At 37.1% G+C, this 22,789-nt stretch overlaps 1 protein-coding gene across 1 annotated transcript in view; it reads right to left on the bottom strand.

Moving 5' to 3' along the window:
• SLC6A6 (solute carrier family 6 member 6) overlaps positions 1-22,789 on the bottom strand; it is a gene marked incomplete at its 5' end in the record, with an annotated part of 57,846 nt that overhangs the window by 5,136 nt on the left and 29,921 nt on the right. Inside the window, 11 exon segments of the mRNA XM_081321950.1 lie at positions 594-730; positions 2,579-2,749; positions 5,951-6,051; positions 6,760-6,862; positions 7,828-7,965; positions 11,608-11,720; positions 15,158-15,282; positions 15,392-15,495; positions 16,793-16,927; positions 19,270-19,402; positions 22,339-22,573. Coding sequence (XP_081178076.1) covers positions 594-730; positions 2,579-2,749; positions 5,951-6,051; positions 6,760-6,862; positions 7,828-7,965; positions 11,608-11,720; positions 15,158-15,282; positions 15,392-15,495; positions 16,793-16,927; positions 19,270-19,402; positions 22,339-22,573 — 1,495 coding nt within the window.

Genomic DNA, 22,789 nt, shown 5'->3' with positions numbered 1-22,789 from the left:
TAAAAAACAGTTTCTAAAATGCCAGAGTTGGGTTTTGTTTTTGTTTTTTTTGGTTAAAAAAAGTCCAAAATGAAATTTTGCACTACCCTGTTCCCAACCACATCAACACTCAGAGAAATCTAAAGCTTGTATATGTGCACATGTATGCATACGTTTCAGCGCAATCCTACATATGTCTACTCAGAATTAAGTCCCATTATGTTCATTGAGGCGTATTTGCAAGACAGTGTTGCATAGGATTGCGCCTGGGTATACTGTTGGCAAGAAAAATCAACTAAAAATGGTAAAGTAGCAGTATGAATAAAAGTTAGTTAGATATGCTGTGTGGAAAACAGAAGATAAATTCCTGCAGTGTGCCTAATTTGATATGAAAGCTCTGTTTCTAAATAGAGCAGGACAGCCATCTGCTGTGATTTACTTTACAAAATATTAAAAAATAAAAACCAAACACACAAAAAATTACTTTCTCTATGAGAAATAAAAATAACCCTAGTGCAAATATAAAGCTCTGTAAACCTGGTCCTATGAAAGATTCTATGGTTAGTAAACAGCAGTTTTAAAGCAGGTGTCCTCCTCTCATAGAGAGAGCTCACATTGTTGTCTCCACGATGACATGACTTGGCTTGATCAGTTCTCCGTTGGCCAGGCCAGGAGGGCCAAACGTGGCAGCAACCTCGGTTTCTTTGTCCCACCGCGTGATCTCACGAGGAGCAGCCATTGTCTTCACCCTCTAGGGAAAAAAAGCGTACATGGAAATGAAGAGACTTCCAAATTTATGGAGGCTAAGTCTGTATTAAATAGTCAAGATGTTACCTATTTTGGATTCAATTAGGAAGAGGTACTTGGGAATATAGCGAAGTTTAAACACAGTAGTTATTGGCTGTTGCTTTTTCCAAATTCACACAGCCATGAAAAAGATATGGCTGCTTCAGTAAGCTGCACATTGATGCTCCATTCCAAAAAGTACTGAACGTATTATTAAATATGACAGCTATTTACCATGAAAAAGAATATGAGAGATTGTTATCTTTCCTTGTAAGTCAAGAAGTACCATTTCAGTTTGATTAAAATTACTATTTTCAAATTGTTCTCTTTATCAATTTCCAATAGACTGACTGTCCATCGGGGAGAAATTGAGCAAGAGGTTGGATAAGCAGCTTTCCTTAGCTTATAATCACATACTTCAAATAGTAGAAGGATTCTGATTCACATGCTTAGTTAAGCAAAAGCGTGACCATTATCAAGCAATATATTTATAGAGGGTGTGATAACCAATTGGATATGGTTTGATCCCAGAAGCCACTGTCTACCCCCTTACCAGGCTGGGATGAGAAAGCTGATCTTATCATTAGGGCTGTGGTTGGCCAGCCAAAAAACTGTTGGCAAGCGAGTCAGAAGCAGCAATGGAACCAGGCTGACACAATGAGATGCAATGCCAGAGATAACTGACCTTCAGATCTTATCATTAGGAAAGTGTAATGTAAACTGGGGAGGCCAATTAGGAAAGTAACGCAAGGAAGGAGGTTAAATTTCCACTAGATGGCCCCCCAACTCACATTGTAGCTAGTGAAGTCAGTTCCTTCCACTCTGTGCATGATACAAATGAAATGTGCAACTTTTACGGAGTGTGCGTAAGGAAAGATGTGCGCTACCTGAGAATACCATAGGATTTCCTGATCTTGGAAATCTTTTTGAAATCTACTATCAAAATTTATCCTAACTTTTCTGCGACTTCATGGCGATGAATAGCTTCTATATAAAGGAGTCAGTCTGGCCAAGGACAAACCACTTTTGAAGAAAATGTTGTTCAGAAAGCTGAAAGGATACAAACTGGCTCCAGAACATAGAAAGCAAATAAATGATTAGCTTCTATATAACTGTATATTCTATTTTTTTTGCACATTGATTTTATGATAACACTCATAACACTTTTTATGTAATGTTCTTTATATGAGAAAATATGACATAGTACAAAAGCTATGCAAAGCACAGATTATTGGATAGGGATCAAGTTCTAGATCATGGTCCTGCCTGGGGGATGACTTGCTATGGTATGCTATCATTCAAACACTGGTTTTCAAAAAAATAATAATAATAGACATTTCCTCACTGAAGACACAGGCACTATTAGGGCTAAAAAAGTTGAAAGTCTCTGCTTTAGGAAAATAATCTGGGATAGAAGGTTTACAAGTATAGTGATACGAATCTAATTTATTATTTAGCATCATACCAATGTTTAAACTCTCCTGGCTATATTCCATTTTCCAACTAACCAGTTGCTGAATTTGTTTCAGCCATCTTTTCTAATAAGTGAATACCATCAAAAGACAGATGTTTAAAATGTTACCGAATCTTGTTCTGTTCAATAGAGAAACAAACTAAAAATGTATCAAAACAGTGCCTGTACAATAAGCACATCTGCTGAAATGAACGACTGGGAACATCTTTGTAAGCTGTAGAAACTACATGCCAACCCTGGATAAACTGCTGTGTTAAGGGATCAGAAAGACCGCTTCAAAGAAAATCATCTGTTTGAATGCTTAAAAGTTCTGGCAGTTGACAGTTGTTTTGGATTTACCTCAAGGAGAGAGCCATCTGACTGCAGGATACGGATAACTGTAACCAATGGGATGCAGATCATAGATGAAAGAGCAAGTATCCAACCCAGACCGATTGCCCACGTAGGGTAGATGTAGTCTTTGTTGTAGGTCAGGGGAGTATACTTGACTAGAGAAAATATGAAGCACCCCTGTGTGAGAGAAAAAGTAAAGCAAAGAGATTCAAGCACATGAAACAATTATGCTTTCTTCAATTGACAGTTTATATAGTGGAATGAGTCACCAACAGTCTTTCAAACACCTTATTGGGCTCCCTGGAGCCTTTTTAATTGTGATTGTTGAAATCAACAGAATTTTTAGAGGGCAAAATGTGAATGATAATGTAAAACTCTAAAGTAATCCAAACACCATTCTTAAAAAAAAAGTCCTTAAAACCCAAGGAAAAGTATAAAATCTTGGCTCTTCCACCCCTTCACCGTACCTATTGTGGCCTTAGTTCCCAAATATTGTTAAGATTTACTCAGCTTTGATTTACATTATCTGTGATTAGTCTAATGAAAGGAAAATGAAACTGACAAACTTTTTTTTCAAGGACAGAGGGGGATTTTTTTTGGGGGGGAGGGGTCTCTTTTTGATTCCTAAGTCTTCATAGTCTTTTTACCTTGGTAGAGATGGCGGTATTTCTTTAAAGTCTTGGGCCTCTGAACATACCTCCCTAACTCTTGCAAAAGCTTAGGAATGAATTAATCTTTAAATGAGGAAAGAAGATATCCATAAAATTGTGCTTTAAAAACTCAGGGTTATGCTACAGGAATTTTAAACAAAAAGCTAAGCCAGTTTTGTTTTCCTGGTTCCTTCAATATTCAAGTTTCACAGCAAGTATAAACAATTATGGTGTGCAATAAAGCATGAAAATTAACTTGAGTAGTGTTACCACACACCACAAAGAAGAAAGGTCTTTTATGTGTCCATAACACTGCTTATTTGTTTTACCTTGAGTTGCATAACATGTCACCCGATCTATTCAGCTGTTCTAGTTATTGCATTTGGGGCAAAGGATGTTTTTGACAAATATGCATGAGTCTGATGCCTGGCTGACTTAAAAAAAAAAGTAGTAACTGAGGCTCCACAAATGTCAATGTCTTTAAAAACAGAAGCTTAGAACCCTTCTCAAATGCAAGATTTACCCACATGCAGGATATCTTTTGCCACAAACAGCTTTATAGATGTTAAAAAATATGCTGCCATTTTAGTTAACAGCTAGTTTACAACACAGCCATCAGTGAGATGATTAAAACATGCAATTAAAAGAATCCCTGAATTATCACAAAAAGCATTTGGTGATGGCACTGAAAGTTTGATACAGGTTCTTGCTTGCAAAGTGTCTTGTATGCAACTGTTACTGTTCTGTACCAGCCTGCTACCGGCCCTGCAGAAAAGGCAGGGACAACCCCTTTACAAACGGCAAGAGGCTGGAATTAAGCCTGCCAAATTTATTAACATAAAGCAGAGCAAAACAAAACACCAACCATGAAACAGGAGCTATGAAACAGGAACTAATCAAGCGGTTGCCTTCAGCAAACCAGCCCTCCCACGCATTCCCCTTTTATACAGTTCAGGGCGTGGCTTCTCTCTGCCTCCTTCCGAGGTGCCCCATTGCCTTCCTGTTTACTCCTGATTGACTGCCTCCTGCGTCGGGCGTCCTTGAACAGGGCCAGCTGTGGGTCATCTTCATCCACGCTGTCAGGCTCACACAGCTGGGTCTCTGTCGTGACCAGGTGGGAGGGGCCTAGCTGAGGGTTCTCATCAGCAAGATCTTCAACCCCCCTCAGCAAGCTCTTCAACACCCCCCTCCTCCTCTGAGTCGTCAGACCCAACTGCCGAACCCACAGGCTGACCCTGAATCACAAGTTACTTTAATTTCTAATCAACAATGAACCCCTCTCCCCCATTTCCTTCCCAGCCACCACTGTACATTTTTTGGTCCAGTGGCTACAGTCACAATTTCGAGAGCTTGTAGTTGGCATTCTGGCAGAAGAACCTTGTGGATACTCTTGCATTTTAAAAATGGCTACCACTGTGGCTTTCACCAACTAAAGTACCAATTTACTCTAAGACAAGCTACCTTATAAGAACAGCCATGATAGACTGTTTCCTCCCATGAGGATTAAATTCAAATTTCCAGATGTCCTTGCCATTCATATAATTCTTGCCCATAGTAGGCTCTTTCAAAACCCACTCTCCAGCTTTGGAAGAGATTATGATGCATTGATTGCTGTAGTCTACCTTCTACCCTCTCACATAGTATATTTTTCAGTTAGGTGAAAGCAGGGACAGCAGGAAAGGCCTTGCAGCCTTCCAACACCTTTTTACAAATGAACTATTTTCTCAGCTTTGGAGAGGAGAATAATGGGATGCTTGGGCATTCCTACTTAAAGCAGGTGGGTTTTGGTTACTTCTCAAACATAATGAATAGAGAGGGAAAATGTATTGGGAAGGGACTTTCACCATATGGGTGCTCACTATTACTGATGGCTATTTGCTTTACCACCAAAAGAGAAAGTGGTTCAAAAAAGGGTCAAGATTTTAATAGACAGATGACTTGGGATCTGTGGGCACAAACTCCTTGCCACATCTGACTATTTCAGAAGATTCTTTTAATTCAAACATGGAAGGCGTCAGACACTCTTCATTACACATAGTTCCTTAGGTTCCTTAATTTCAAATAAATCTGAGTTTCTTAGGTGTTTTTAGAAAAAAAATAGTAGGTAGCCACAGTCCAGTATTTTGTTTGGAATGGCCAGCCTATCCAGAAAAAAACAGACAAACATAGCAAGTAGCAATAGCATTTAGACTTATACACTCCCCCACAGTGCTTTATAGCACTCTCTGGGAGGTTTACAATGTCAGCCTATTGCCCCCAACAATCTGGGTCCTCATTTTACCCACCTCAGAAGGATGGAAGGCTAAGTCAACCTTGAACCCAGCAGAAACAAACACCAGGCTGTGGGCAGAGTTAGACTGTGCAATACTGCACAGTACTTGGTCATTGGCCACCATCACAGTGGTAGCCAACTGGTAAATTAAACAATGCCCACACAAACATTCAGTATGGATGCTATTAGCTACATGTTTTTGAAATTTTAGGTGAACCCATCCTTCATCTCAAAATCGTTGCTTTAATGCTAAAGGTAACATATCAGCTATAGAAGCCAGCTACAGGTCAGTAAAAATCTTGTAATCAGTGAAGAGCTTACACATTAGACACATTACTCATTAAACACTTATCTGTTCAATCTTATTTCTTTTCAGACAATGCAAGGAGCAAAAAGCTAACTAGACTCACAAAAATGTTCTAAATCAAGTTTAGGCAAAGACATGTCCATCCTTACCACGCAGAGAATTGGTGTGATTAAAATCCAACTCCATTTCATCCAAGGACCAGGCCTGTAACCAATCATATCTTCAATGGCATCGTAAAAATTGTCAGCGCCTAGAGTTTCAACACAGAAGAAAGAAACTGCATTACTCTGCATATTCTGCCTATGTACACTCTACAGCTATGCTGGATTTTCAAGGAGAAATGCATTTACTTTGTTGGGAGTGTGAAAAGCTCCAGGAAAGCCTTTATTTTTTGCTTTGACTTCTATACCTTTGTTCTCCTGTGCTTTAGTGTTCTTAAATTTGGAAAGGGCTTCCTTTATTTATCTCCTTGTGCCGTTGATACATCTAACCGAATATTGTGAAATAAAAGTGATGGCATCGTACAGCCAGTGTTTATGGCATTGCTACTTTAAATTGTTCTATAATGTCTTGTTCTTTGTACCAAGCAGATAAAAGCAATAGGGGGGAAAATATTGTAGTTCTTGGCCCCTAAAATCTGTCCTTTTATGACTTCAGGTCGTCAGGCGGACTTTTACAACCTTGAAGCATTACAAGAAAGAGGAAAGCAATGAACTCACTTCTTGGAGGTCAAGTGGGAATGTTTTCCAAGAATTTTGAAGTACTTGGCTGAATCCCCACTATGCAGAGAAGCCATGTAATAAATTCCTTCCTTGGCCTGTAAGGTTTCATCTCTGTCCTTCCTCTATCCCCTAATTCTCTTTGACTCTAATAAATATATTACAGTGTAGCAAGATCCCTGTAGCTTTCAATGCTGCTGTGGGGAAACGATCAGATCAGAACTTAACTTCCAACTTACCATAAACCCAGGCTACAGCAATGCATTCAAAGAATGCGACCCACAAAAGGCATACACCACTAGCTGCATAGTAGTCAAAGAGTTGAAACACATACATGCCACCCTGAAAAAGGATAAAAAAGGAACCCCAGCTGGTATTAATATACCAACACAAAGATACACAAGAAACATTCATTGTAAAAAATAAAGTGACATATCTTTAACTGGCTATTCACAAAATTTCCTGCCAGCAAATACAATTACTAGTCAACTCTTTGGACATCAAAAAGTATACACTCATGTGTTTCCTAAAACTTGCACTCTTTCCTTATTCCAGAAGGCATTTTGAAAGAAACAATGACTAAGTAAAATTAAGCCACTTGACTAACACCATTCTAATACTGCTGCTTAAACTCTGGGTTTTTTAGGGCAACATTTATAGAAATATGACGGAAGGAAGGAACTGAGTCTTGAAGACAATCGAAGTCTTGAATATAATACTTAGGTAAAACTCGCCAAGAGTTGCCCAATATAAGGATGATGGATTTCTTTTCCTAAATCATGGTATTTTCTTTCATGCATAGCATTATCTAGAATGCCTAGTTACAACATTCTGAATATGAGATAGCCATCATTTTCCACATTTTATGTTTAATTAGCTTCTTTTCATATCTGTCTTATCTCACACACAAGAATGTAGCATATTGCACAGCTGACCACAGTTTTGCAGAAATACAATGCTTAATCATAGCAGAGTAACACTATAAAGTTTGAATTGTCATGAAACTAGGCTGGAACATGTGCTAAATTTAGACGACCGTACAGAGGGGCTTAAATTGTTTGCAAAGTAATTCTTTGATGCATTCTTTCTCTCCCTCCTGTTTAGTTGGGCAGAAGCTCTCCAGGTTTTTCAGGCAGAATATGTGTTTCACAACACCTAGTCATTTTAAATAAAGATGGCAAGGAGCATCTCCTGGGAGCTTCCCTATGCCAAGCACTTGTTTTACCATTACACTAGGATGACGCCTTGCACTGTAACTTCTTTGAACAGAAAAAGAAGAAGAAAAGCAACAGCAGTCAACTACTTACTTCAGTCACCATAGATAGTCCCAGAAGATAGCTGAGGAAACAGATTATAGCGATGAAGATTTCCCGTCGGTAACCCTTCCTTAGGAAGGATGGGTACAGATCAACTAACGATGTGATCTGCCCTTCAACTTCAACAAACTGTAGGGGAGAACAAAAAAAATGAGTGGGGTAATGCAATGTATTGTTTTATTCTTGTGTAAAAATATATCTCTTGTAAAAGAGTTAGTATTCACCATTTATTAACATAGCACTGTATGTTGTGTTTCAATATTCAAGACTGGAGCTGATAATAAGCTCTTCGTGGGATTATTGATTTCCCTTTCACCTCCTAATTAGATGTGAGTTTGGTTACTGCAAGCATAAAACTTATGAACAAAAGGAGAAATAAGAGATAGGGCTGTCTATACACTCTCCAGGGAAAAACCAAGTAATTCTTGGAAGGAACGTGATAAACGGTAGTGTCTGCATGGCAGTGGGTTTTCATAACTTCTTAACAGAAAAATATTTCTATCCTCTCATTTCCTTTTAGCATGAATCAGACATCCTCAGAGAAGGAATCCTATGAAAAGCTCCCTTATTTTCATCTGGCCCTTTCAACAGTACATTTAAGAAAGCTGGCTTCCATTTTCCCTGCTAAAAATATAATATAAATCATGGCGAGATGTTAAAATAAGGGAAATTTTTAGGGGTACAGGTGGTCCTCTACTTACAAACACAATTGAGCCTAAAATTTCCATTCGTAAACAAGATAGTTGTTAAATGAGTTTTGGCCCCATTTTATGCCACAGTTGTTAAGTGAATCTGGCTTCCACATTGACTTTGCTTGTCAGAAGTTTGTAAAAGGTGGTCATATGAACCCAGGACACTGCAAACATCATAAATGCATGCCAGTTGCCAAGGGTCTGAATCTTGATCACATGACCATGGGGATGTTCCAATGGTCAAGAGTGTGAAAAAGGGTCAAAAGTCACTTTTTTCAGTGTTGTAACTTTGAATGGTCACTAAACAAGTGGTTATAAATAGAGGACTAGCTGTACAAACACTTCATATATACACTCTTTGTAAATCCAAACATATTAAAACCATAAGATATTTCTAATTGTTCTACTCTTCTAATTAACTATATTGTTTAATAAAATAGAGCTATGATATATTAATATACAAACAAAGCAAGATGGGTAATAACAACAAAAGCCATTATTAGAAAAATAAAATTTAGCACTAGGTAAGAAGCATGGAATATAGGTGCTCAAAATGTTCACCCGATATAAATACACATGCAAGCATGTATACAATCCCTTTTTTAAAAAAGAAACCTCTCTCCTTTTAAAATCTGTAATCTTATAGCTTTTTTCTTGTTTTGTGGTTCCATTAGTAAAAATAAACTATCTTTGTACACTGAGTAAAAAAGAACCCAACAGAGATTTGTGTGATTTTTTTAGTAAATGTTCTATTCATATAAGTTTTAATAATAAATCACACTTTACAGAGAAGTTTAGTATCACATTTTTTTAAAAAAAATAAGCAATATTACATAGAGGTAGTTCTAAAATGCTTCTGTGAGCTGACATTCTTCCATAACCAGCATTTTTGTCTATTGTTTTATTACAGTGAGCATATTCCCTTATTGTCCTTAATTTCATATTTGTTACTACAGCCAATCAACATTTGGCTTTGTATGGCTTCTTAATAATCCTTAGAAATCTGGGATCTTAGCCCTTAAGAAATTCTGACTTTTCTTTTTCTCCTGTCATGTAACTGTATCCAGCTTGTTCCTAAGCTGCTGTAGCATTCCAAAATCCAGCTTGACATGGCTCCAAAAGCAAACAAAACATTAAGTGCTCCAATTAGCTTTAATTATTTGACACAGTGAGCCTGAACTGAAATGACTGAACATTACCAGGCAACCTTTAATTTACATAAGTACTTGGTTGCAGAACCACAGCTCTGAGGATGTCTGAACATTCAATTTGGAAGTGATTAAAAGTCACTCACTGGCATTCAAATATTAAACCCCCAAGAACCATTTAGAACAAATGAAATGCTTTGCCAAATTATGAGATTAAGTAAGCAACAACCAGAGGGAAAATTATTCTAATCTCCACCATATGAGAGGTTTTGAATTCAGTAAAGTTTCTGTCCCAGGCTAGTAGATTAATGCAACATTTTAACTATTTTCCCAAATAACAATTAGGAGTTTGTTGGCTTAAAATCTTAAGCCATTTCAAAGAAGTCCTCTCTAAAGTCCTAGGAAAGCTGTGTGACTTGTAATAGTCTGGAGATTATTAACAGATTTCTTTGTGTTACATAAAAAAGCCTTGAGAAGTCAGTCTCCCAGAAAACATATTGTTGAGGACAGGCAAAAATATCCAGTGCTATGGAAATACCGATTCACATATATCAAGGCCTTTGAATTATATGGCTATGAGAAGAAAGAGCAACCTGGGCACGCCTCCATTTTTATTCTGAATTTTATTCCCCTTCCATTGGATTTACCTAAACATTTTAAGAAGCAAAATAAAGGCAGGAATGAACCAAGGAAGTGACAAGAGTATGAGAAATAAGCACATTTCTGACAAACTGATAGACTTGGAGAAGGGGAGGAAGAAATTACTGTATATGTGTCTGTACATTCCAATGTATGTGGCACTTTTCAGGCTTAGTCTATCCTTTAATAGAGCTTTTAAAAAGTACCTTTTTAATAAATAAATATGGGTATACATTACAAAATATGCAGTAATAAAATCTATATTGTGGAGGTAGAATCCCCAGTGTGACACCCTGTCGGATTTGACATCTTCTGTGTCTTTTTCTAAAGTTTATTTTAATTATATTTATATGTATTAATATGAATGAGAGGGAGGGAGGGAGGGAGGAAATAGTAAAATAAAGTTTCAGCTTCCAGTATTATATTTCCAATGTTATTACTTGTAGCTTTAACACTTTGTTTTGAAGCTGCATCAATTGTCCCAACAAAGGGCAGAAATAAGTAGTTAAGAGGTAAAAAAAAAGACATGCCAGTATGCTTGCTCTAAGTGGAGGCAGAAACTAGAGAGGATAGTAGGCACCTTTATACTAAACTGGTATTTTGTAACTGGTTCCCCTGCCCCCAGGATAAGCATTTGGAAATTAACTGATGTGCCTTGTAGCAGGCATTTTGTGCGTCTGCCTACAGTCATTTTTTTAAAAAAGGTAAAGGTTCCCCCGCACATGTGTGCTAGTCGTTTCCGACTCTAGGGGGCGGCGCTCATCTCCATTTCAAAGCTGAAGAGCCAGCACTTGTCCGAGGACGTCTCCGTGGTCATGTGGCCAGAATGACTAGACACCAAAGGCGCACGGAACGCTGTTACCTTCCCACCATAGTGGTCCCTATTTTTTCTACTTGCATTTTTACATGCTTTCGAACTGCTAGGTTGGCAGAAGCTGGGACGAGTAACAGGCACTCACTCTGTTACGCAGCGCTCGGGATTCGACCCACCAAACTGCCGACCTTCTGATCGACAAGCTCAGCGTCCTAAGCCACTGAGCCACCGCGTCATTTTTTAATCACCCCCAAAATGCTCAGAATTCCACTAGTGCCTCCCATTTCAAGAGGTTTTGAGGATTCCTATTATAAAACCTACGCTGAAATTTCACGATAAGAGACAGTTTAATCAAGAAAGACAAGCGATTCTTCTTTGGATCAACACTTCAGAGCAAAAAAGTGTAATAATAATTATATTTATGTACAGTTTTTCCTATTAAAAGCCATAAATATTACATTTAGTACCCCTTACTCACCTGGCTGTCCAGGCCAAGCAACAGAAGCATAACAAAGAAAAGAATAGCCCAAAACGTTGGCAGTGGCATCATGGACACAGCTTTTGGATAAGCAATGAAGGCCAGACCTGGACCTAGAGGAATAAAGAGAGAGAGAAAGGAAGGGGGGGAAAGGGAGACATTGTAGTAAGTATTTTAATTCATTTCTGAATGAAAAGCTCCCCCCCCCCCCCGCTCCTCATAAGTTCCATTCAGATAAACCCAAACCCAACTCAAGATTCCAGAAAAGAATTCATTCTGTCTGACAAAGAAGCATGCATGGCTATAACAGCTCCAATCTAAAAGGTAAATGGAAGGGGGGGGGGGAAAAGCAGAACCCAGCACGCTTCATTCACAAAGAGAGCTTAAGAACTAAATGAGATATAATTATTGCATGACTAATTTCTATGATCTTTAAGGAGAAAAAAAAAGCCTCAGCTCTTAATTTTCTATTGGGTTATTCATGCACAACTTTTTCCTTTGAGAAACAAAACCCTAATAGTAGTTTTTAGGATTTACGCCAGAGAAGGCCAGATTCTGAAGTTGTGTAAAACTCCAGAATTCTATTAATATCACAAAATACTCTGTTTAAATATAGAAACAAAGGAAACAATGTAACAGCTTCCATTAGAAGACAGTAATGGCTTGGGAGAATATTCCAAATAGAATCCATCCTTGGTTACAATTGTCTACCAAATGACATTAGTAAATTCTCTCAATACAGCAATAATAAACAGATATTTAACAAAGTCAGTGAGTATTATTTGCTTAGGATACAAAGCAACAAATACTATCTGAAAAATTGTGCTTCAAGTAAGATTATTAACAGCAAAGTCAATAGTATATTTTTTATTGCTTTCTCTGTGGATTATTCAATAAAAGCCCCAAACAGCCACAATTCTCTAATAGTTATGTGAGATAATTATCATTTTATATTGGGGTCCTTTAATTCAGGTACAATAAAGAGTTGAAATATGCTTGCATTTATTTAACACTGATACTTTGGCCATAATGGGGAAATACTGTACCAACACTTTTCATGCAAGCTTTTTGTTTAAGTTGGACAAAGATATTTCTATTTATTGTTCTTTTGCTTTTCTTCCATATTTTAAACTGGAAATTATGCCCTATGAATTAGTACCTGGCCATCACCAGGTATGCTTTTGCCACCTTCTATTTTCCGTTTAGTTTAACAAAATATATATTTGGAAAGATGCAAAAATATGCTAAAATCCTACTGCCTAGAATATATTAATAAGCCTTAAACTAACTACAACTATCCCATTGATTCTAATAGAAAGAGATTCAATTCACTTTCTTTAGACTGAAACTTTGGGGCCCAGTCCTGCTTGCATTATTAAGGTAATCATAAATATTCTGCTGGATGAAAGATCACAAATGGTCATTATTTTCTTCTGTGATCCAACAAATATGCAGTTTGACAAAATCCTTTTTAAAAATCGAAATTCCATCTATGCATCTGAGGATATATCTTACGAGCCAAAGAGTTCTAGTACCCTGGATTCATAACTAAGATGACCCAGTTCTCACATAAGGTTATTCAATTTTATTATTTACTTATTTATTCTATAGTGTATTCTTTCACTGAGTTGTTTTAGTTGAAATCCTGTGTAACACTACGTTCCATTGAAACTAATGGCCTCATTTAACATAGTTATCAATATAGCCTTGGTACTTCTTCATAGAAATTGTTCAGTGGGATGGTTGAATAAGGCATGCAAAATTTCAGAAACAGAGGCTGCCATTCCAGAGTCACAGCATAATCCTATATGCATGCTCACTCAGAATTAAGTCTTACTGTGTCCAGAATGACTTACTCCCGGGTTAGACTGCACAGGACTGCTGCCTTAAGAATGTGTAAACTAACTGAAATCAATAGAGTTAAGTAAGCCTAGCTTTGTATTGTATTGAAGATTAAAGTACATTAACAGCCACAGCAAGCTCCCACAGTTTCCAGGATTGAATATCAGAGGTGTGCACCACCTCTTTACTATTCGTTAAAGCAGCCTGACTTTGGTGCCAGCTTGGGGAGAAAACATGGCCCTCCTTGAGGACGCATTCCATTTCTTTTAATGAAGCAGCTTCATTTCTTTTAATGCAGCAGCAACTCTCATGAGGAAAAATGTCAGGCAGCTTTAAGACAGAGCAGAGAAGTGCTGTGCTAGGCCCGCACCATTTTCAAAACACAAAGAGCCCTAAGAAATATATATATATATATATATATATATATATATATATATATATATATATATATATATATATATATATATATATATATATATATATATATATATATATATATATAATTACAGCAGAAATACAAATTTGAAGTATACAATTCTTACTGCCATTCCTTCACCAATGACATGGCACAGGAAGACAAACCAATTTGTTACACAACACAGAATGGAGTTGTTTTCCATACAGTACCTGCCCCCAGAATTTTTTTTTTCCTGGCAGTTTAGCTGTACATTACGTTACAGGTAGATATTAGATACAGCCTTTCAATGGCTGATTCACATGTATACCTTTTTAAGCAATTAAGACTCTTGCAAATCCGTAACAGGCAGATAAATAAAATACATAACTTGGGCAGTAACCATGATGGCCAATAAAAATTCTGAAAGACACTTTTTACCAGTCGCTGTACTCATGTGCCTGAATTGCTGTCAGCGAGTCTTAGCACTATAGATTTCAGTAGATTGTATAGACTTCTAATAAACTGAGCATCTGGTCCAGCATGTCTTAAATGTCAACTGTGCAACTGTGCTCTAGGGAAGTCCAAAAAGATTTGCATGCTTTGTTCAAAAGAAATAAGCAGGGACCTATCCTTTCAGAAAACAAAAGGCTTAGCTTTAAAATATTTTACAAACACAAATCAAAAGAAAATAAAATCTCTGTATGACTTCCACATCTGGAAATATGCACGGCACATTGCCTTAGACACATAGATACAGCAGTGTAACTGGGGAAGACGGACTGGCTCATCTAACTTCACATACTGGAAGTCCAGGTGAGGTGTGACAAGGGAAGATTATCGTTTCCCTCCCACCCATATTTTGAGCCACTTTGTTACAAACTTCATCAATTCCATCAATGTTTTGTGTAAAAATATATAAACTGCACTTCCAAAAGCCACAACTCAGATTTTCTAGCATAGTTTTGAATAAAATGGTGGGTCCATGAAGATTGTAGAATGATGCCTATTAGAGAATTCATTGAAGCTAAGGCAGAGTAAACCCCAAAGGGTCAACTCTTGATACAGTATTGACATTTCCTGTAATTCTGATTTAGTCCTGAGCGTTCAAAGTCTGTATTGTATTTCAGCACATTTTTAAAAAGTGCATTTCCAACTGTACTGCTCACTGAAATAAATCTTTACTTTGTTTGCTGAAATACCTTTTATTTTTAATCTTTTTCTCCTTTAAGTTTTGGGATGATTTAGCTTGTCGAACTTTGCTCACACACTGGATGGCAGTGCCCACCATCACTGCCACCAATACCATCGTACCTGACTCTGCCACATCAGCAATGTCCACCCCTTGCTCTTGTGCCATGAAGCCCAGGACGGAAAAAATTGCGAAGCCAGACACAAAACTGGTACCACTGTTCAGGCATCCCAGCAGCAAACAGTCCCTATGTCACACATATGTCATGGAGGAAATTAATTAAAGAAAAATTTGAACCCATGGTTCCTTACACATCAATTAGCTAACAGACTAATCCCCTTTGGTAGGAAACTTGCCTGTAACAGTTGTATTTGTATTTATTGTAGCTCCCCAAGGAAGTCATTGCACCTAAGCAGATTGCATAGGAGAAGAAGATCTGTGTGCCAGCATCTATCCAGACCTAAGGAAAACACAAAAAACAACAAGCTCAGAAGAGATGGTGCTTGGTATTAGTTTTAGCTATTAGGCAACCCATAATCTTTTTTTCTCTTGAAAATAACATTATCATAAAAGTACTGATTCCATAAGACTAGCATTTGCTAACAACATAACCATGCTGCATTGACCAAAGTTGATCGGTGGCATATTACAACATTGTTGTGTGAAAATGAACTCCAAGCGGAAAGAGTTTAAAGAAGAGCCTAAGTTCATATGCATAAATAAAAAGTCCCATGTTTGCAGACAAGAACAAAGAACAAAACAGAAACAGAAGAACATTTATAAAAAAAACAAAATTTGAAAACTGGTTAGCATTTCATGGACTCCATACTTTTAAAAGGATTACAGTATATTTCTCCCAACCTTGATGTTTTTCTTACTGCAGCCAGGTAGAATCAGATATTCTAAACTGATACAGAATTCCCCCAAGCCTTTAAAAGGGAGAGGAACCCTTGCGGTTCTTACGTAACTTCAGTATGCTGCAAAAACACTAGACATGGATAGTAACCCAATGGCATTTCCATTTGCCTTGTAACATTTAGGCTGCTTTGCATGCTTAAATTTGATTCTGCTCGTTTCATACTTTCATTTTTTTTCCCTTTTGAATAGACAGGTTTACATTTCTCTAAATTTAGGAAATAGATCTTCTGGCTGTCTGCAACACATTTTTAACATGCAATCTGTAAGGAGTTGAAAAGGTTCATACATAATAAAACAAAAACAATCAAACTAGGTTCCTATACATTAGGGGGGGGGAACTGTTTTCCAAGCATTTATAAGAAAGAAGAAGTGGGCCATTTGTTAAAAAATTCTTTCCCACTGTAGTTATAATATGGTCTTTACCTACCCTCCCAGAGAGCATCCCTCTAAGTGGACAGTTGCGAATACTCACAAGTGCTTCTTACCGTTCATTCTGCTGCTCCATGAATTTAACTAAAGACTGAAGCAAATTATTTCCCTTACCTTGTCCACAGCCTAATATCAACAAAAAAGCTGAGATGCTATATTTGGACAGAGTCTACAAGCCTCAGAATCCTTTTGATACAAAAAGATATACACACATGGAAAATACATTAACATATTAATAATAGCTTTTTTGACAAATAAAATGGAAAGCTGAACCATAGTAGAAAACTTCAGTTAAGTATAAATTGGTTAAATAATCAGTAAATGTGCAGAATGAACCCATTGCCCTCCTTACATTTTGTTCCAGAGTATAGGGAAGAAATTAGCACAATCTCCTATCTTTAGCAACTCACCATTGGATCGGACAGACGAGTGATGTTAGGGTAAAGATAAAATTTGATGCCCTCTGCAGCTCCAGGTAAAGTGACACCACGGATTAAGAGTACAAAAAGCATGATGAATGGAAATGTTGCTGTTATGTATACAACCTGGTAATAAAAGGTAAAATAGCAAAAATAGCAAAAACTGTTTTATCTGTATAGATATGAAATTTAAATTTATGGTATATTATTGTTTGTGTTGTTATACAGGTCTGAAGGTTCAAATAAACCACAACAAATAAGAATTCACTACTGACACAGTTACAAGCAATTGCTACAAACAATTACTATTGGAAGAGCTGAAGGACCAGGGGTTCTTTTGGTTGGGGGGGGGGAGTCAACAATGACTTGATGGCACGTAATCAAAATCAGAACTGAGATGTGGCAGTCAATTATATATAGATTTCTAGGAAACTCTTTCAATGGCATCATTCATTGAGAATGTCTTGACATAAAGCCACAGGTAACTAACCACCCAAGAAGAATCCCACCAGTTGGCATCTTTGTGTCTTCCTGACTACAGAGTGAAAAATATTAAGTACAAGCCTGGCTTTGGAAATCTTCATTTCAAGTTAATTTCAAACAGGCTTTTTAAAGCAAATTTCCTTTACATTTTTAATAAGGTCATATTATACCATTTGGTAATTACAGCTGTGCTATTCAGGTTAATACAGTTTTGTTTCATGGAACTGGTTTAGCCAGATAAAAGCTCTTGAGGTTTGTCTCCCTGCCTCATAAGTAAACCTCATGAGATTAACAGGCAGATACCAATGCCTGTTGCACCTAACAAGCCTGCAGACAGTTTGATCTCTAAATATAACATGTTTATACAATTTTATTGCTTTTTGTTTCAAATTATAGGAATTTAATTTGTAAGCATTAGTAAATTCTATTGCCAAGGTAATCCATTTAAACACAAACGATTACTGAGATAAACATGATAAATATTTTCAGCAAGTATTTTTATGAAATGCTGGGATCCCTGATTAAATTAAGACAGTATATTAAAGCATTCTTGTAAAAGATCCTGATTATTACACATCATATTCTTGGGTAATTTAACTAGATTTGTGTGCATTCTTTTACATATTTTTAGGTTAAAAAGAGACCTAGCGATTAACTAATTACTATCTGGTAATGTTTTCTCTTGCAAAAGTACAATTATCCTTTTAATACATGTTTATAAAAGATGGCCTTTTAGAATAAAAATAGAGTTGCTTTTTGTGAGATGGGTGGCTATACAAATTTGATTAATAAATGTTAAAACAGAATGGGGGGGGAATTAAAAGTTAGACTTCTATCTAGAAAGCACTTTGAAAAGGTTTTGAGCTCCTATAAGAAACAGTATTCCCAATCTCTGCAATAAACTAGAAATATGCTTGAAAGGTTTCAAATAGTTGAACCATAGCCCTTGATTAGGCAATGTTGGGAATTTTAGGTTCCAAATTTGCTTCAGGTTTAAAATTAGTTTCTGAACATACTGCTTAGCAGCTAAGTGTTTGGTTCAAAATTCACTCTTTAATGCTATATTACAATTCTCTCAAGGTGATGATGTTTTAGAGTTACATGACCCGGTTTCTTAAAGAAAACACCATGTCAAGCCTTTAATTAAGCAAAGCTAATCTTTGCCACTCTAATGGCAGAAAGTGAAGAAGAACTAAAGAGCCTCTTATTGCGGGTGAAGGAGACTGCAAAAGTTGGGTTGAAACTTAACATTAAGAAAACCAAGATCATGGCATCTGGCCCTCTCAATTCCTGGCAAATAGATCGGGAAGAAATAGAGGTAGTAACAGATTTTATTTTCCTGGGCTCCAAGATCACTGCAGATGGGGACTGTAGCCAAGAAATTAAAAGACGCTTGCTTCTGGGGAGGAAAGCCATGGCAAATATAGACAGCACACTAAATAGCAGAGACATCACCCTGTCAACAAAAGTGCGTATAGTCAAGACGATGGTCTTCCCAGTTGCAATGTATGGCAATGAAAGTTGGACCATAATAAAGGCTGAGCACCAAAGAATTGAGGCCTTTGAACTATGGTGCTGGAGAAGACTCCTGTGAGTCCCTTGGACTGCAAGCCGATCAAACCGGTCAGTCCTAGAGGAGATCAACCCTGACTGCTCTTTAGAAGGCCAGATCCTGAAGCTAAAACTCAAATACTTTGGCCACCTAATGAGAAGGAAGGACTCACTGGAGAAGAGCTTAATGCTGGGAAAGGTTGAGGGCAAGAGAAGAAGGGGACAACAGAGAATGAGGTGGCTGGATGGAGTCACTGAAGCAGTAGGCGTGAGCCTAAATGGACTCCAGAAGATGGTAGGGGACAGGAAGTCCTGGAGGAATCTTGTCCATGGGGTTGCAATGGGTCGGACACGACTTCGCAGCTAACAACAACAAAAAAAATCTTTTTTTAAAAAAATCATTATCGCCTGTCAGAAATGCAACAGGAACTTACTTTCCCGGTTGACTTCACACCTTTCCAAATGCAAAAGAAACAAATCACCCAGACAAGGAAAAGACAAAGAGCCAGGTCCCATTTGATAACACCAGGTTCATCAATTCCTGAAGACAACTTCAGAACATTCCGCCTGGAGGATTAAAAGAAACAAAAGACAACAGATATATCACCAAATGATTTAATCGGCTTTGCTCAAAAGCTGGACTTTGATAGACAAATATGGTGGTAGTGGTGATGGCATTGATATTCTGTTCTTGCTATAAATTGCATTTTCCTACCCAATTGTATCTTAATATAGATTTGTACTTTTTAATACCATTCTTCTCTAGGATATGTGAACTTTCTATACAAGTATTCCTCGAGCTACAACTGTAATTAACCCAGAAGTAATTATCTTAAACTGGTTTTGTGCAAAAATTGCTCTGAAGAGAAGAAAAATACAAAGATATTTTTTAAAAAACAAAATTACAGATGCTTTCAAGATCAGATTTTTCATAGTTTTCTTTTGGTTTACTTAGATGGATGACTGAAGCATGTGATGAACTCACAATATTTAATAATCCATAAATTTAATTATGAAACTCTTAAAACTTGAATTGATTACGTGAACAGTGCAAGCTTTTATTTACTAATATTCTTCTCATTCTTATCTTTTCAACACTACGCTTATAACCAGAAATGGTAGAATGAATAACTAAGAAACTAAAGCACATAATCACATGATATAATCCCAAGAGGAATCTATATAAATGAAGCCCCATTTGCTTATCCCTTATGACTTATGATCAAACAAGCATGAAATTTGCAAAAGCCATTAGTTATACTAAACTATAATTATTATGTCTCTGATGCATAATCAATGCTACAATGATTTACATCACTTAGCATGTAAAGGTGAGTTTTTCAATAAATCTAACACACCTAAATTCTACTATACAAATATCAACAACATCAGTGTTATGCTATTAATAAAATGGAACTATTATCTCCTGAATGTACAAACTTCAAGTGAGTTAATAACAAATAAGACTTTACATATCTGCAAGGGCACAATTATTCTTCAATGTAAATTATGTAAATTAATTGTAGCTTTAAAAAGAGTACAAATATACAGATTAATTGATAAGTATGCATTCATATGAAGTTATAGATTTACTGATGATTTCAATTGATGCAAAATGTAAAGAATTTTGTTAACTTTTATTATTATAAAAGAACAAATCAATGATTTTCTGTAATTCATGTCTATTCTGGTCATCAGCAGTGTAATACAGGTGTCCCCAATCCCCGAATCCAAGGACCGGGATTGGTCCACAGCCTGTTAGGAACTGGGTTGAACAAGCTAGTGTTGTTTCATCTGCACATTCATGGGATATAGATAGTATGTGAAACCATCCTCCACCCAGCTCTGCCAGTCCATGTAAAAATTGTTTTTCCCAAACTCCTCCCTGCTATGAAAAATGTTTGGGGGGGTGGCACTGGTGTAATTCACAATATACCCACTTTGAGCCCATGGATGGTATTTCATCTAGAGGACCACTAGATGGCAGCAAAAACAAAGTTGGACTAGAACTCCCAGTCTCCTGATTTCTAGACTGGTTCCTTCACCACTGGACAAACACAGTGTCCATGGGAGGAATGGACAACAAAAGTTAATGGAATTTTGTGATGCAAGCCCCACCCCTGTATTGTGTGAACACATGTACACGTGATTTATTTATTAAATTTATATGACACCCATCTCCCCAATTAAGCAACTCTGGGTAGCACAAGGGACTGGACCTGCATTACAAAACTCAGCTTGTCACCCTGAGTTCAACTTTCTCCTGAAAACACTGTTGCTTCTAATGATCATCCTGGTTTCAAATGAACAAAGGCTTACCACAACAAAAGGTGATGTGCAAAAAGTAGGTTTGAATTAGCTTCCTACACGTAAAACCCAAAGCTGGTAACTAAAAACTTTGAAAATTCTGAAAATAAATGTCAATTTGGGCCATATAAATGAGAGGGCAAGTCCAGTCAAATGTTTGAGAAATATTTTCCAGGTTCCTCACTATACTCCAAATATGATGCTTTGGCAAGAAGCAGCCATCGTTAGAATTGAATCTGGCCTTTAGATTAGTAGCTTTACTTTTTGGCTGAAATGATTAAATATGCTAGATGGATTCACTCCTTTTTATTACAGAAGATAGTTTTGGTTCCACATGGACAAAAGTCATTTCCAGGAAATTACTCTCCAATGGCTTTTCTTGAACTGTTCTTTTCCATTGGGGTTAGAGTAAGGGAACTCAATTTTGAAGAAAAAGATTCTAGATGTAGAAGGTCAATTGATTATGCAGCCTGTCCCAACTAGTTCACAAAATACAAATTGGCCACTTATCTGGAAAACTGATGCCCCATCTCCTCTCTAAATTCTCCAGGCATTCTGACCTACTTTGCTTACATAATCCAGTAGACAACAAAAGACAACTCTGGGTCCCTAAGCATGCCTATGTTTTATGTAAACTCTGCCCTACTATGGGCCATGATGTTTAAGGATTATCTAATTTATTGTGGTAGTCTTTTCTTTGTTGGTCTATGACTATAATATAAAGTCTAGTCTGTTCTATTTCTCATTCTGTTCTAGTCTAATACAGGAGGCTTAGAAAGGAACACTAACTATGCAGACTTCACCTTTATTTTACTGAATTTGTTCACACATTCATGTGTGATATACAAAATAGAAAAAAAATATCGATCTTTAGGCTTTTTAAACATAATGTGCATGTATGGGTACTGAAAGAGAAAGGGAGTTGTTTTAGATTCTACCTGGCTTCAGGGGGGGGGGGAACACTCTCCTGGATATTAAATGTGTTAACCTCCAAATGTTGTTGAATGACATCTTCCAACTGCTTTATTACCGATGCTACCCACCACTGCTTCACCTATGGTTTAGTAATGTCTAGTTACACCTTGTGCACCCATACGAGATTAGGCCATACCACATGCTTCTTAATATATTTGTGTCTCTTGCAATTTATAATCTGTGCCTCTTTGCTGTAAACAATAACAAGTAAACTTGCTTACTCCCAAAACTCTGTGACAGGAGATGTGAAGTTAGTGGCATTGAGTGACAACCACAGTGTTTTGTTCTTCCTGAGGGTGTCTTCCACACAGTATTCCGTATTCCATTCTTGCTGACAATGAGCCCATGGCAGAGTGTGCGAAAATGACTGGAATAGATAGTACATTCCCCAAGCCAGGATGACGATGTAGTATACATTCAAGAGAGTCACAATCACTATGGAAGCATAACCTATTCCTGTTTTTTTTTAAAAAAAGAAAGAAAATGTATGAAACAATTCATATCACCAAATAAACATTTTTCCCTTGCTAGTTTAGCTCCTATCATATGCCTGAACTATCAAGGCAATAGTCTTCATTTTTTACATTGTTTAAGGAAGTGGAATAGATTCTGTTAGGATGGACAGTTGCAAAGAGAGAACATTCCTAAACCTTGAATAGGTTAGAGCTCATG

The sequence above is a fragment of the Vipera berus genome (genome assembly GCF_964194415.1).
Source record: "Vipera berus genome assembly, chromosome: 2".
In the NCBI taxonomy this organism is placed as follows: Eukaryota; Metazoa; Chordata; class Lepidosauria; order Squamata; family Viperidae; genus Vipera; species Vipera berus.
This window is presented reverse-complemented; position numbering and strand designations above follow the sequence as displayed.